The 15,545-nt window shown below is 34.4% G+C and overlaps 3 protein-coding genes across 3 annotated transcripts; 2 read left to right on the top strand and 1 right to left on the bottom strand.

The window, feature by feature from the left end:
- The first annotated feature begins 158 nt into the window (after window positions 1–158).
- On the top strand, window positions 159–6,891 carry cwf19l1 (CWF19 like cell cycle control factor 1). The gene is given in 15 exon segments (XM_051889999.1): window positions 159–316; window positions 485–569; window positions 656–740; window positions 832–933; window positions 1,089–1,108; window positions 1,110–1,304; window positions 1,396–1,511; window positions 1,593–1,677; window positions 3,549–3,689; window positions 4,278–4,407; window positions 4,565–4,644; window positions 4,780–4,989; window positions 5,355–5,474; window positions 6,284–6,381; window positions 6,522–6,891. Coding segments are annotated over 15 exon segments (1,635 nt in total). The 5' UTR covers window positions 159–293; the 3' UTR covers window positions 6,667–6,891.
- A 552-nt stretch (window positions 6,892–7,443) lies between these two features.
- Window positions 7,444–10,939, top strand: washc3 (WASH complex subunit 3). The gene is made up of 7 exons (XM_051890003.1): window positions 7,444–7,653; window positions 7,776–7,874; window positions 7,983–8,048; window positions 8,592–8,705; window positions 8,827–8,943; window positions 9,050–9,114; window positions 9,222–10,939. Exons 1-7 carry the CDS (start codon window positions 7,603–7,605, stop codon window positions 9,313–9,315), a joined length of 606 nt encoding a protein of 201 aa, XP_051745963.1. The 5' UTR covers window positions 7,444–7,602; the 3' UTR covers window positions 9,316–10,939.
- Window positions 10,940–10,942: 3 nt separating this feature from the next.
- On the bottom strand, window positions 10,943–15,315 carry dram1 (DNA-damage regulated autophagy modulator 1). The gene is made up of 7 exons (XM_051890002.1): window positions 15,048–15,315; window positions 14,164–14,231; window positions 13,442–13,584; window positions 12,987–13,164; window positions 12,744–12,802; window positions 12,559–12,651; window positions 10,943–11,489 (listed from the first exon to the last, which is right to left on the bottom strand). Exons 1-7 carry the CDS (start codon window positions 15,176–15,178, stop codon window positions 11,448–11,450), a joined length of 714 nt encoding a protein of 237 aa, XP_051745962.1. The 5' UTR covers window positions 15,179–15,315; the 3' UTR covers window positions 10,943–11,447.
- Between the last annotated feature and the right edge of the window lie 230 nt (window positions 15,316–15,545).

The raw sequence follows: 15,545 nt of genomic DNA, 5'->3' as shown, positions 1-15,545 counted from the left end.
GTCACTCTTGTATTTCTTCCGGAGAGAAACTTGATGTGCGTTTAGGTTTATAATATATATTCTCGTGTTTATAAATTCTATACTTTATATATGGTATTTTCTCTAATGTATATGATAATTTGTAGCACCAAAAATCACAAAGTTTCACCCTAAGATGTATGTTTCGGGAATGAGCGGTCAAAATTATTTGCTTCCTGTTACGACAGGGTTTATTTTGTCGATGCACACAATTTAACGCCAATGCTCAGACACAAGCGTCATTATTTTTAAGAAACATTTATATATTTTTCGGTATGGAAGACAAGCCTTTACGAGTGTAAGTTTTGCTTTTAGGTTAAAAAGCGTCATATGTGAATGTTAGCTGGCTCGTTACCTGTCTCAATAAGTAATTTACAGTCATAATTAACAGCAGAGTCGGAGGTGTGTATGTAATAAACTCACGTGTTTTGTTTTTACGCTGATTTAATGTTTCATTCCCTCTCAGTCTCGCATGTGGTGACGTTGAAGGAAGAATAAATGCTTTGTTCAACCGGGTGAACGCTATTCAGAAAAAGAGCGGGCAATTTGATGTGAGTCTGCATGTGTATCTTTCTTATTTTAAAGCGATAAACTTAAGAGAGAGTTGTGAGTTGAACTAGACGGGTTTGTTTTTCAGTTGCTGCTGTGTGTTGGTGACTTTTTTGGAACCTCTCCTGAGGCTGAATCAGAGTGGGAAGCATACAAATCTGGTGCAAAAAAAGGTAAGGTTTCCTTGTATATCATTCAAATGTATTGCTTTAATCACACCAAACAAATGTGCTGAATTAAACAATGCTCTTTCCACACCTCCAGCACCCATTCACACATATATTCTCGGCGCAGCCAGCCAAGAGACTGTGAAGTATTTCCCAAACTCTGATGGCTGCGAGTTGGCAGAAAACATCACATGTTTGGGTAAGATGGATCTACAACTCCTCATCTTTAAAAGACCTATGTCTTCGCAGTTTTCGGTTAGGTTATAGTGTATAAAACTGTTCTGTACCACTGTATATGTATTGTTTGGCTCAGGATTGTCAATTTGAGTTAGACGATTACGCTTTGTTTCCCAGGTCGAAGGGGCATTTTCACAGGGTGCATCAGGGCTTCAGATCGCCTATGTCAGTGGCAGAGAAGCTCAACAAGAACCTGCTCCCTCACACTGCTTCACCCCTAAAGACATCAGTGCCCTGGTGGCCCCGCTGCTGTCCAACTCCAAATTTCGAGGAGTGGACATTCTCCTGTCCTCGCAGTGGCCTCGAGGCGTGTGGCAGTACGGAAACAGTCCCGTCAGTGCATTGTTGTGCTCGTTTAATACATGTCTCATGTATTTCCCTGAACGTGTGCTTAAGAATCGTTTACTTTCTTGCCCTTTTGCAGGAAATTGATACAAAGTTTTGTGGGGTTTCGGCCATCGCAAATCTCGCTGACAAGCTGAAGCCCCGCTACCATTTTGCAGGACTGGAAGGGGTCCATTATGAGAGGCTGCCCTACAGGTGTGCTATATTACAGCATCAGGTTAAGTTTTGCTTTTTTCAGATGCTGTTTGTTTTACAAAATGTGTATAAATTTTGCAGGAATCATGTGGTCCTTCAAGAGAATGCTCAGCATGTCAGTAGATTCATCGCCCTGGCAACAGTCAACAATCCTGCCAAAAAGAAAGTGAGGTTTTTTTTTTTTTTTTTTTTTTTTTTTTTTTTTTTGTATTTGTTTTGTGTGTATAAAACATTTTTATAACTGATTATGACACATTAATATATTATATTTAGATTACCTTTTGCCATCATCTAACACTGACTTAAAGGTGCAATATGTAAGAATTTTGCAGTAAAATATACAAAAACCACTAGGCCAGTGTTATATATTTTGTTCAGTTGAGTACTTACAATATCCCAAATGTTTCCAACTATTTGTAAATCTTGAGAAAATTGCAATTTTAACCAAGGCTCCGGGACGTGTGAGGAGTCGTCTCTCAGTTGCGTCATACCCGTGTTATCCTCGGTTTCTGGTTTTATTTTGTAGAAACCATGGAAACACCAAATACGCTTTAATATATTACATGTTTTATTAGACAAGGGAACAACTGTTTTGATATATTTATTGACAGAAATATTGTTATATAGCTTTTTTTTTTTTTTTTGGGAGTACCATGCTTTACCATGCCTCAGAGAAAAACACTATTTTGTCAAGTAGCTAACATAACAATCAGATGCAGCTTCATTTTTAGTAACAGTAATACAGAATTTTCTCCATCATACAATACGTTTTAAAATTAATTGCATGCCATTTATCTACACAAGCCATTCGGCATTTAATATGATATTCTAAAATCGATCTAGCTTACTGCAGTGTGTCTCAAACAAGTGTCTCACAGCAGCCACCGAGCGAACTCACAGAGTAACGTTATAACATAATTTTCAACACACTCAAATGTATCTAATATGATAAACAGAGCTGTGTTACCTCATACTCATGACCAGAAAAGCGGAAGCAGCGCTGGTGACTGTGGCATAATAAAAGTTCTGCTGCTCGCGGCATGTGTTGCGCAATCGCTCCAGCGGCCTCGTTCAGCTCCCACAACACTCGGTCCTGCTCGGCTTTATACTACAGTAATGTTAATAATTGCATCCATGAACATGATTTCTTTCCGAGTCCTATCCCGATTATTTTCCACTGGCTGTGAGGTGAAGAACACATGTCCCAAGATTCCGCACTCAAACATTGCGTCATCAAGCTACGCCTTTGTTTTGAATAGGCCTCTAGCGGACAGAAAATTTTACATATTGCACCTTTAAAGTCAGTATCATTTTATCAGTAATAATTATATACAATTATAGTATTTATTAATATTTTGAACTAGCTTTATTTTAGATTTTGTTGTGCTTTGGCATTTTTATTAGGTTTTTTTTTAATATATTTTTATTTAATATTACTTTTTTTTTTTTTTTTTTTTTTTTTGTACTTCAGCTTACTGTATTTCAATTAATAACCAAGGCAACATTTCTAATTTTCAAAGTTTTTCATCTAATACTGTGTGTATATTTTATCTTACTTCAGCCGTTGTTTCAATCAATGAAAATGATTTTTATTAGGTTTGGTTAACAATAACAATACTGTTACTGTGCCTGAATTCACTTGTAGCATTTAAACAATTGATTTTATTTTTTAGTTTTTTGTATTATTATTATTTTAGTCAAAGTAGTATTCAATTTTAAAGCTAGCCTTAATATGAAAACAATTTTAATATCCCTGCATCCCTACAAGATACTTAATTTTTAATGAAGACCTGTGGCAAATGAAGATTATTAGTTTAAAGGTTGTTCCATACCTGTATGAATTTCTCTCTTCTGCTGAACACAAAAGAAGATATTTTGAAGAATGTCAGTAACCAAACAGTTGACTTCTTTTTTGTGATCAGCAGAAGAAAGAAATTCATACAGGTTTGGAACAATTTGAGGGTGAGTGAATGATGAAAGATTTTTCATTTTTGGTTTACCCGTCCCTTTAACTGTACATTTTATCTTTTCTCTAAGTACTTGTATGCATTCAACATTGTCCCGATGAAAACCATGGACCCCACAGAGTTAGTAAAACAACCTCAGGATGTTACAGAAAATCCCTACAGGAAACCTACGAAAGATGGGAAGAAAGAAAGACCGCTACCCGACGCAGAGGTGTGTGTGTGTGTACAGTTTTACGTTAACAAAATACAAATACAATTAGTGTTGGTGTTAGATTGTATTATTGCTCATCAAGTTTGGGGTCAGTAAGATTTTTTCAATAGAGCCTTATGCTTCAGTATAAAAAATCCAGTAAAAACTGTAATATTGTGAAATATTACTATTTAAAATAAGTTTCCTGTTTTAATATATTTTAAAATGTAAATTATTCCTGTGATGAAAAGCTGAATTTTCAGCATCATTACTCCAGTCTTCAGTGTCACATGATCCTTCAGTAATCATTCTGATATGATGATTTGCTGCTCAAGAAACATTTCTTCTTCTTCTTCTTCTCATTATTATTATTATTATTATTATTATTATTATTATTATCAATGTTAAATAGTTGTGCTGTTCAATATTTTGTGGAAACTGGGTTACTTTTTTTTTTTTTTTTTTTTTTTTTCAGGATTCTTTGCTAAGTGTCTTTACTGTCACTTTTGATTAATTTAATGAATCCTTGCTGGATAAAATGATCAATTTAGTGTAGTGTAGTACATTATCTTGACGAAAAGATAATTTGTAATTCTCCTTTTTGATCAGGAGGAACCAGCATCCCAGTTCTTTTTCGATCTGGGGGAGAAGAAACCACATTACCAGCAACGTCAACACGGCAGGAAGAGACAGTTGGATGGGGACAGACCCAATCAGCCCAAACAGCCAAGAAGACCCCGTGAGTCCCTTCACCAGCACTCCAATCTAATGGATCAAACTGGACTAATTTAATGACCTCATTTACTGAGCAGAACTTACTTCAAGATGTTGGAGTATTTGAATTTAATTTTGCATGCTGCTCTTGACACAGACCTTGATTTCTACTCTCTGAGCAGCACTGCCCACTGGATCCTGTTGGTTCTGCCTTGCGAGTCCAGAAGTCGAGAAGCACTTGGTCATAAGCATTGGAACACACGTTAGTCCACAAAATATGTATTCAGCAGCCCAATGTCACTTCAGAAAGCTTACATAAATGTATCAACTGATAAATTACAAAGTTTTTTTCCTTTTGCTTTTTCATGTTGATCTAATGTCAGTATTCTGTTTCCAGTGTTACATGGCTCTCGCTAAGGGTGGTCTTACTCCTGACCATGTTCTCCTGCTGCCCATCGGACATTACCAGTCAGTGGTGGATTTGGCATCGGAGGTGGTTGAAGAGATGGAGAAATACAAGATCGCCGTCAAGAAGTTCTGTAAAAGCAGAGGCCAACGGTGCGTCTTGTTTGAGAGGAACTACCGCAGCCAGCACCTTCAACTGCAGGTCCATACAAATATTGTGTCATTCATAATGAGATTGTGGTGTCTGCCTGAACAGACTGACTTGTACAGAACCCAGGTCAGTCTAAACAGCACCACATATATGAAAAAGAAAGTCTGATAGATGAACTATATAGCAGTGTGGAGAGTGTGAGAGTCGCCCCACCCTCCACCAATCACAGACTCCAACATAATTTCATCAGTTTAAGTCTGAGTGGATAGACATTCTGTCTGCGCTGACGAGTAACCATTTCTGAGGGACATGTTCCCAATGATGGCCAAATACATGATTTCCTAAAGTCCTGCTTATGAGAAAGTGGTGCATAATGGATTTGACGGATGGAAACTTCTCTTCTTCATCATCCTCAGGTTGTGCCGGTGCCCATGGAGAAGTGCAGTACAGAAGACATCAAGGAGGCGTTCATGACACAAGCTGAAGAGCAGCAGATGGAACTGATGGAGATTCCAGCTCATACAGACCTCAAACAGGTACAAACCATCTGTGTCTCCTTCAGACTGAGCACTTCAGAGTTAGTCAGAGCTGTGGTTTTGTGTGTAATTTTACTGGGACTTCCTGTTCATGTATGTATATGTATTTATTAATTATACATTCAATATACTTTTAATATAATAATTTAATACTTTATTATTTCATTATAATTTTTAAATTTTATATATACTATTAATGTAGTAACTTATTGCTTTATCATCATTACATTGTATAATTATTTATTTATTTTAAATTATAATATATTGTTAATTTAATCATGTAAATTGTATACTGTTATATGTAATATTAAATAAAATATATAATATAGTGTGTGTATATAATAAATATAAAATACAATGATAATATAATCTCTTATTACTTTATTTACATTTATTACACAATTTATGTATTTATTTTTAAATCGCATATACTTTTAATACAATCATTTATTATTTTATTATTATTACAAAAGTTTATTTAAATTATATTTACTGTTATTACTAAATTTATGGAATTATTTTATTTTAAATTGTATATATTGTTAATAGAATCTATTAATGTTATTATTAATGATTATATAAACCCTTTTTTATTATTACATGAATCTTATTTACTTATTGGCATATCCAACTACACTCTTTAGTTTTTTCTTGTAGTCTAACAAGCAAACAAGCAAAAATATATATATATATAGTGAACTATACAATAATATCTATAAAGGGAATGGGTGAGCAAGTCATGATGAGGCCATGATTAAATGTTTTGTGTAATGATGAACTGTGATTAACAATAATATCCCGCATTGCAGATTGCTCCTCCAGGAACACCTTACTTCTATGTGGAGCTGGATACGGGCGAGAAGCTGTTTTATCGCATCAAGAAAAATTTCCCTTTGCAGTTTGGCAGGTAATTGTTACGCTGGCACAGTTCATCAATAGGGGGCAGTGATACACTAGTTATAAACATTAGTACTTGTATGACCTGATTGTAAAAACATGCTTCAGCATAACCACTTGTACATCCTTTTTGTGTGTGTGCTGCCATAGGGAGGTGTTAGCGAGCGAGGTGGTGTTGAACATCCCCATGCGTGCTGACTGGAAAGAGTGTAAATGTACAAAGGAAGAGGAGGAGGATCAGGCCAAACAAGTGCGCTCTGACTTTGAGCCCTTTGACTTCGCACTTGATGACTGAGCAACACTTCAGATACACCTTCAGTCATGTTCGTGAAATCCCTAAATGTGTCCACGACCGCTTATTTTATCTTTTTAAATTTTGCACTATAGGTGCTTTCCTCTTCCTTTCATTTGACAACAAAAGATGTCTTTGTTTTGGTGATGTATTAGTCTGTTGGATGCCAATAAGTGTTGAAATGTGTTGTGTGACTCAAAATTAAAGTAATTTTTCAAATTTGTAAAATCTGCATTTTTTTTCTTCCCCCCCTTCTTGTAGTAACAGTGTGGTGTACGTCCTCTGCTGGTGTTGATGTCCTTTTCTTGGTCTATAGAGGATCTACTATGTAGCAAAAATCAAACCCATGAGATTTTAGTTGTTTGTACTTGGTACACAAACAGCTCTGCTATCTGAAATCTAAACCCATGTCATCTCATACATAGCCTGCTAAAGATACTTAAAGGCCTGTGTGTGTGTGTGTGTGTGTGTGAATATGATTGACAATGTTTAAATCTTAGTAATTATTTATAAATAATCACAATAATTAAATAAAACTCAACATATTCTCATGTTAAATCTTTTAAAATCGACTTTTTTGTTGTGAGCGGACTTTTATTGTGATAACGTGGAAGTGTTGAGGACCTTTATTGAGTTACAAGCAAATAAACAGTGTAAATATGGAGGGGAAAGAATTGTATTCAAAATATATAATATTTGAAATGAATTACTCTAGTTTATTTGTAACACACAGCAATATTTCATTGTTATTTTATTATGTTTTAAGGGTTTGAGAGCTTTTATTATGTTCAGAACGCGGAAGTGCTGCAGTTAGTACTGAAGTCACGTGAGGAGTTATTTTCACAACGATGCATTTGTTGCGCAGTGCCAACTCGTTTGAGAAAATTAAAGCGTAAAAATCTGTGTCTGTGACAATTAAAACGCAACCGAGTTGTTGAAATGGATGACGACGGATTACCCATTGTGGGATCAGGAATAGATCTTACAAAGGTGAGTTTTGTTTTACATCAGCTGCTGCTCACATGATCGTCTGTCACCTATGCAGTCTTTTTCACATCTATGTCTCTGCACAAATCATCTGATCCGTAACAGTTTATACTTTATCTTTTAAGGTTCCGGCCATTCAACAGAGAAAAATCGTAGCTTTCCTCAACCAGTTCATAGTCCACACCGTCAGGTTCCTGAACCGGTTTTCCACAGTTTGTGAGGAGGTATGTTCACCTGTCAGCACATCATCCCCCTCTGTAACTCAACTTATACATTTCCTGAAAATGTCAATGACCTGATGGATTTTTTTTATTATTTTTTTTTTTATACAGAAACTAGGAACCGTATCACTACGAATCCAGCAGATTGAAACCACACTAAGCATTTTGGAAGCAAAGGTAAATCAACGAATAAAAAGAAAATTAGAATAAGATTGAAATAATAAATAATAAAATATCAATTAAAAATAAATAAATAAATACACAAACTTTAGATTAAAAATAAATAAAAATTAGATTTTAAATTAATTAATTTATAATTTAATTAATAAAAAATACAAAAATAAGACTACGATAAATAATCAAATTAGATTCAAATAAATAAATATTAGTTTAGAACAACTGAGCAAATAAATAATCAATTTAAATAAAAATAAACTAGTAAATACTCAATAAATAAAATTCCAAATATTTTAGATCCATTTATAATATTATTTTTTCACAGTGTAAATTGAGTCTTTATACAAGAAACTATATAGATGCCTTTTAAATTTCAGGAAAGGGGTCTCTCACACTAGAATGATCATATTTGGGGGTCTGTGGCATTTAAAAGATTCAAAACCTCTAACTCAAGGAAGTCAGAACATGCATGACTTCACGAATACCCTCCATTTTAAGCTTATCTAAGTTGATTTCATAAAACTATGGTTTATAAATTTGCAGTTAGCCTCTATTCCTGGTTTGGAAGAAGTGACAGTGGATGGAGTGAGACAAACGTCTGCAGAGACAAACGGCCCTGCAGTGGATGGCAGTCGTGCCACAGTTCCCCCTGTTGAGGTAACAGTTATTCTTACATATCTCTTAACCCATTTATCCCACTGCATTCTGATGTTGTTATAACCATAATTGCACTCATAGGAAGTCCTTCAGTCAGTTTTTTTTGCCCTTTTTCATTTAGGCATCCCAGCAAACACAAGTGGCCCCTCAGGAGCCAAAAGCAGAGGTCCCAGCGGAAAATATAATGACTGTAGCCAAGGACCCGCGATATGCCAGATACCTGAAAATGGTGCAAGTGGTAAATGAAATCATAAATCATCATTAACAAACCTATTCCCTAGTTATGGCTAAAATGATGAAAAATGTGAATGCAAATGCCCAAATTTTGCTCTGCATGTTCACAGGGTGTTCCAGTCATGGCCATTAAAAATAAGATGGTAATGGAGGGTTTGGACCCCAGTTTGCTTGAGTAAGTGTTGATGACAGTAAAAAAAAAAAGTTGATTCTGTCACTATTTGTATGGTTATGAGCTGTTTATTTTGTGGCTAACAGATTTCTTTTTTTTGTATCCTTTAGTACCCCTGACGCACCTGTTCCAGATGGTGCCAAAAAAGGGTTGGAAGATCAAGATGATGACAGCTCAGGCAGCGAATCATCCTTCAGTGATTGATTGGCTCCGCCCCCCACAGCTAACGAGCTTTGTGTTGAACTGGCCTGTGTAGGCTTCCATGAACCCTGCTCATCTCAAAGCAGGGTAAATGCACTTAAATGTCCTTACAAAGGACAGATATTTAGTGATGGCACTAAAACGATTGTGCTACATCTCGGAGATGGCATACTTGACATCCGTACTGGTGGTTTCTGAGGGCAGTTGCTCACTAGGTGAGATCGCTGATGATTATAATTGATCCATTTAAGTCTGTTTAAGTGCTACTCTCAAGTGAATTGTCTTGAGTGTCTCATTTCTTGCCATGTACATGTTAAATGCCTTATATGTGCATCCAATAACAATAAAAAAAAAAATGCCAGTGTTTTTATGAAATAGACACAAGCAGTCTTGTATTGAAATTGATTTTTAAAAATGTAGCTGATTTTTTTTTTTTTATTTTTGTAAATTAATCTTTAGTTGGAACAATCTTGAAATGACTTTGACATGCCGTAATATCAACAACAAAATTAACATAGAGCCCTAATTAATTTAGTTAGATCTGTCTAATCATGTTACATAGCGATTAAATTTTGCTTACATTGTCTTTTCCAGTGTAACTTATTAAAAGTTACATTCAAATTCAGTGCAAAGAAGTTTTTTAAACTTAAAACCATTCAAAAGAATTTTTAAATGTTGAGTTGTGCTCAACAAGGTTGCATTTATTTGATTAGAAATCTAGTAAAAACAGTAATATTGAGAAATATTATTACAATTTAAAATAGTTGTTTTCTGTTTTAATACATTTTGAATGTAATTCATTCCTGTGATGGTAAAGCTGAATGTTCAACATCATTACTCCAGTCTTCAGTGTCACATGATCCTTCAGAAATCATTCTAATATGCTGATTTGCTGCTCAAGAATGATACGTCATATTATTATCAATGTTGAAAACAATTGTGCTGCTTTAATTCTTTGTGTGGAAACCATGATTCATTTTTTTCATGATTCTTTGATGAATAGAAAGTTATGGAAGCTTGTTTCCACCACTAAATAAAAAAATAAAAAAGGTAATTGTGACTTTTTATTTCACAATTCTGACTTTTTCTCACAATTGAGTTATATTGTCAGAATTGCAAAATATAAACTCACAATTACTAGAAATGTCAGAAATGCGAGTTATAAACTAAAAATTGCAGGATATAAACTCGCAATTTGACACTTTCTTGCAATTGCAAGATATAAACTTGCGATTCTGATTTCTTTTCTCAGAATTGTGAGATATAAACTTGCAATTGCAAGTTATAAATCCCAATTCTGAGGAAAAAAGGGTTCATATCTCAATTCTTACTTTATAACTCACAATTGCGTGTTATAAATTCAGAACTGTGAAATATTAACTCACAATTCTGAGAAAAAAGTCGCAATTACCTTTTTTATTTTTTATTCTGTGGCGGAAACAAGCTTCCATAGAAAGATCAAAAGAACAGGATTTTTTTTTTTTTTTTTTTGGCTTATGTAACATAAATGTCTTTACTGTCACTTTTGATCAGCATACTGACCCCAAACTTTTAAACAGTAGTGTATGCTGCTATTCCTATCATTCGAAACATTAAAGCAATCACTTCTCTTTATCCATGCACATCATCATCATTGTCATGTGTTTTTATTTCACAATTACAAAAACACACATTGTGCAATCAACGGACATACATTCACATTGTACTGCTTAAAGAGCAAGAGTAAAAAACACCTTTGGCTCACTTCCAGCTGCACTGAAGTTTTAGAATGATCAAGAAGAAAAACAACAAAGCAAGACGTTATAACCGAAGCGAAGAGTGATTAACAAAAATGAATGCAAATATGAACGTGCTCAACTATTATGTCTTGGTTGATTATAAAACAAGAATCAATGTGACGAAGCTGTATAAATTGTTTGGCCTCAAGTGGTTAGAGTGTATTACATTTCAAGTATGTTTTATGCCTTTTTTTCCCAAGACTGAAGTACAAGCTACAAAAATATACATGATTACACAGTACTGCAACAGATCTTTCAACGTGAAAAAAGGTAATAAGTTGTATAAAAAATACAGTTATATTAATAAAAATGCACTAAAAACATAACTCGTCCAGTAACAGTATGATGTCATGGTCATTAATACTCTATTAAATTAACAGTCAGTTTCAGAGTGAATTGCTGTAAAAAGAAAGGAAAGAAAAAAGTTAATATCTTAGAGGAACTAGAAATGAATATCACTAAATGGAAGTGATTTGAAATACACTAGTTCAAAAGTTTGGGGCGGTAAGATTTTTTTTAATGTTTTAGAAAGTCTTCTGCTCACCAAGGCTGCATTTATTTGATCAAAATACAGTATACATACATATTGTGAAATATTATTGCAATTTAAAATCACTATTATATTTGAATATATTTTAAAAGGTCATTTATTTCTGTGGTGGCAAAGCTGAATTTTCAGCAGCCATTACTCCAGTCTTCAGTGTCACATGATTCTCCAGAAATCAAGAAACAATCATTATTAAAGGGTTAGTTCACACAGAAATCTGTGAGCTTTCACAATTACCAATTTCAAGGCCCAGAAAAGTAGTACAGGCATTGTTAAAATAGTCCATGTGACTACAGTGGGTCAACCTTAATGTTATGAAGTGATGAGAATATTTTTTGTGTGCAAAAACAAAACAAAAATAACGACTTTATTCAACAATTTCTTCTCTTCCATGTCAGTCTCCTATGCTGTTTACATTGTAAACACAAGACTGACATGGAAGAGAAGAAATCGTTGAATAAAGTCATTATTTTTGTTTGTTTTTCTCTTAGTGGTTCAACCTTAATTTTATGAAGCTGACTATTTTAACAATGTCTTTACTACCTTTCTGGACCTTGAAAGTGGTAATTGTGTTGCAGTCTATCAGAGGCCAGAAAGCTCACAGATTTCATCAAAAATATCTTAATTTGAGTTCCGAAGATGAACGAAGGTCTTACAGGTTTGAGACGACATGAGGGTGAGTACTTAATGACAGAAATTTACATTTTTGGGTGAACTAACCCTTTAACATTCCTTACATGTTGAACAAAAAAAATCTGGATTTTTTGATGAATAGAAAGTTCAAAAGAACTGCATTTTACTATGCCTTTTGATCAACTTAATGCATCCTTTCTGAATAAACATTCATTTCTTTAAAAAAAGAAATCTTGACCCCAAACGTTCGAATTGTAGTGCAAGTCTCATCATGTTTTATGTACTCACCTGGAACTCTTGGATGTATGTTAAAAAGAAGAAGACAAAACTGAAGGTAGTGATCCATTCACACACAACACTCGCTAGATGAAGTGTGTAGTCCTTCAGAAGCAGAAAAACAAGACGAGCAACTTTAAACATTCAATAATACAGAACTACAATCTGAAATATCTGGTTAGTAACATGAATTGTACCTTATCATTGGTGTCCCAGTGAAGTTTGCTTATTCCAACAGGAATTGCACAGAAAATTGCTGATAGGAGGCGTTAAAGACTATCAGTTTGATATGAAATGTAAACTCTGCATGTCTTCACGAGGAAAACCAGCATGCTGGGATTACAACGCTGAATTTGGATGAATAGCCATGTAAGCAGATGCATATCTATATGGCTATAGATCAAACAGCAGCACATGCTGGTAAGACTGAGAAAGGATACTGGGAAAAACAGCTAGACAGGCCAATGCAGCGAAGAGTGCACGGACATGACACATGCACTTAGAAGGTCCGTAAGGTTGAGCGCGGTACGAGATCACGCTCTGAATGGCAGCATATATAGCCCCAGAGCCGAAGAATAGTAAAGCACCCAAATCATGGACTGGCATCACCGTCGTTTCCTAGAACACAACAACATACATGAGTGCTACTAGTCATCATTTACTCACCCTCGTGTCATTCCAAACACAAGAGTTTTTGAAGCACTGTTTTTGTTCATACAGTGAAAGTCAATGGGGTCCTATATTGAACCCTATTGACTTTCATTATAAGGGAAAAAACACTTTTCAAATGATCTTTTTTGTGTTCCACCAAAGAAAGAAAGCCATACAGGTTTGGAATTACATGAAAGCGAGTACATTCTGACAGAATTTTTCTTTGTAGTTGAATTAGACATACCTGAAATGTAGCAACCAAACACATGCCGACACAAGAGATGACGCCAATAGCAAAAGAAGCCTTGTTCAGACAAGGGGACACGGCACCGGTTCTCTCATGGACTCTTTCCACAAATTTATATTCAGCATACATAGTAGCAAAGGCTGGAAAACAAATTCCCTGCACTGAGTTTCATCAGTTTAAACATGTAATGCAAATTGCAATGGAAATTGCAGTCAAAAATATTCACTCATGCAATAAAACAGAATAAATTCTACAGAGACTTTATGCAGGATAATGCAATAAAAATAGTATTTATATTGGTTAAAAATTCATTTGAGTTGCCATGATGGTTTTTGCCCTGTGATTTGGCTTTGGGTTTCATTTCTGCAGTTGTTGTTTGAGGTTTTGTCTGCTGTATTGTAAATCACTGAACTCCAGCTGTGTGTCACGGATGGGAAAAATATTCTGTTTTCGTTTTCAGCAGAAAGAGAAGTGAGACCAGAATGAGTGAGATTCTAGTGTTACTAAAGAAACATATACTTGAGACATTCCCACTGCTTTTCTCTCACATGTCAAAACCAGGCGGTTTGTGGGTGACTTCAAGTTGCACAATTTCCAAAAGGTTGTGACACACAGATAGCAGTAAGGAGTTTCCTGGGGAATTTACAGTTTTTCTGAAAAAAAATGAGCTGGAAATCAAATCAAACTGAAACCAGAAACTGGCCGATTATTATTCGTACCTGCAAACGCAGTGATTGTCGACATGAATCCAAACACACAACTTTCAGGTGGAGTTGCCCCTGTATCACTGATAAAAAAGTAAAGGACTGATTTTCAGAGACATTTATAAAAATAATAATAAGAACATTCATATTTGTGAAGCAATTCAGAAACATTATATGCAATACTTTGCACACAAATTTTCCAGTTTACTGTATGACATTTAATAAACCATGCAACTATAGCCTCACCATCACAATACATTAATATGTGACCTTGAAAATTTGTATTATTTTTTTTTTATATTTTTAAATATTATTTTAAAATCAGTATTTTAAATGTAAATATTAATTTGTTATTATTATTATTATTATTAAATATTTAACTTAATTAAATAAGGGTGTTTATTACAGGATATATTATATATTTGTAATATATATCACTTTAATATACACACATTATTATATTTTTTTTATATTTTGAAAAATCAGTATTATTAATGTAAATATTTACATTATTATTAAATATTAAACAATACATTAAAAATGTTCAGGGTGTTTATTACAGAATATATTATATTATATTAATCTTCTTTCAGGAAATCTAGTTTGTCCTGCTCCCTTCACTGAATACTGACCTAGTTTTGAATTCAAGCCAACATTACTTCTCTCAGTAGAAAACGAAACTAAACGAGCAGTCTGCAAAAACTTTCTTTTCTTTCCATTTTCTTACAACTAGCAGCATATAACGTACGTTATACATAAATATCATGGGAAACATGGTCTTGTTACTAATATTATAAACTATTTCTGGTCTGTTGTTATGTTAAGAGTTGTGAATTCGTCTAATCCTGATGTGTATCCAAACTAAAATCAAGCACAATGTAAAAAGACATATCACATACCTGATATAAGGAAGGACAACATCAACATCTCGTCGAAGCAATGCGATGATATAAGATATTATGAATGTGCTCGATGACCAGATTACCAGAAAAGTAGGTAAATAGCACATTCCTTCCATAAACCAAACCATCTCGCCTAAGGGTTAAATTTAATCGGTGCATCACCATTCACGAAGACAAAAGCAAAGTAAGCGGCACATATCAGCTATTACGACTCGGACACTTGACTGAACACATTCTGTATGCTCGACGTTTATAACTGTACCTATAGTGTCACGTGTTCGCTGGAAATCTATGTTTCTCTTCCTCATTGTTTTATAGATGTTACCATCAGCATACGTGAACAACACACAGAGGTTCTTTCTTTCTTTCTTTCTTTCTAATTAGGCTACATTTTAGATAAATCCGTAACACTATACAATAAGGTTCCATTTGTTAACATTACTTAGGCTAACTAACAGCATTAGTTAACATGAACTAACAATGAAAAATATTTCT

Source organism: Ctenopharyngodon idella, chromosome 4 (genome assembly GCF_019924925.1).
Source record: "Ctenopharyngodon idella isolate HZGC_01 chromosome 4, HZGC01, whole genome shotgun sequence".
Classification (NCBI taxonomy): Eukaryota; Metazoa; Chordata; class Actinopteri; order Cypriniformes; family Xenocyprididae; genus Ctenopharyngodon; species Ctenopharyngodon idella.
The sequence above is the reverse complement of the archived record's forward strand: the minus strand, read 5'-3'. Positions and strand labels throughout refer to the sequence as shown.

What these genes read in the sequence shown, in the direction of transcription:
- washc3 (XM_051890003.1), top strand. Translation starts at nt 7,603, where the DNA reads ATGGATGACGACGGATTACCCATTGTGGGATCAGGAATAGATCTTACA. An exon ending in TTTCCACAGTTTGTGAGGAG is followed by an intron (nt 7,875 to 7,982) that starts GTATGTTCACCT and finishes TTTTTTATACAG; the next exon opens with AAACTAGGAACCGTATCACT. An exon ending in ACCTGAAAATGGTGCAAGTG is followed by an intron (nt 8,944 to 9,049) that starts GTAAATGAAATC and finishes GCATGTTCACAG; the next exon opens with GGTGTTCCAGTCATGGCCAT.
- dram1 (XM_051890002.1), bottom strand. Translation starts at nt 15,178, where the DNA reads ATGGTTTGGTTTATGGAAGGAATGTGCTATTTACCTACTTTTCTGGTA. An exon ending in ACTGGGACACCAATGATAAG is followed by an intron (nt 12,652 to 12,743) that starts GTACAATTCATG and finishes CTGCTTCTGAAG; the next exon opens with GACTACACACTTCATCTAGC. An exon ending in CATACATCCAAGAGTTCCAG is followed by an intron (nt 11,490 to 12,558) that starts GTGAGTACATAA and finishes TTCTTTTTACAG; the next exon opens with CAATTCACTCTGAAACTGAC.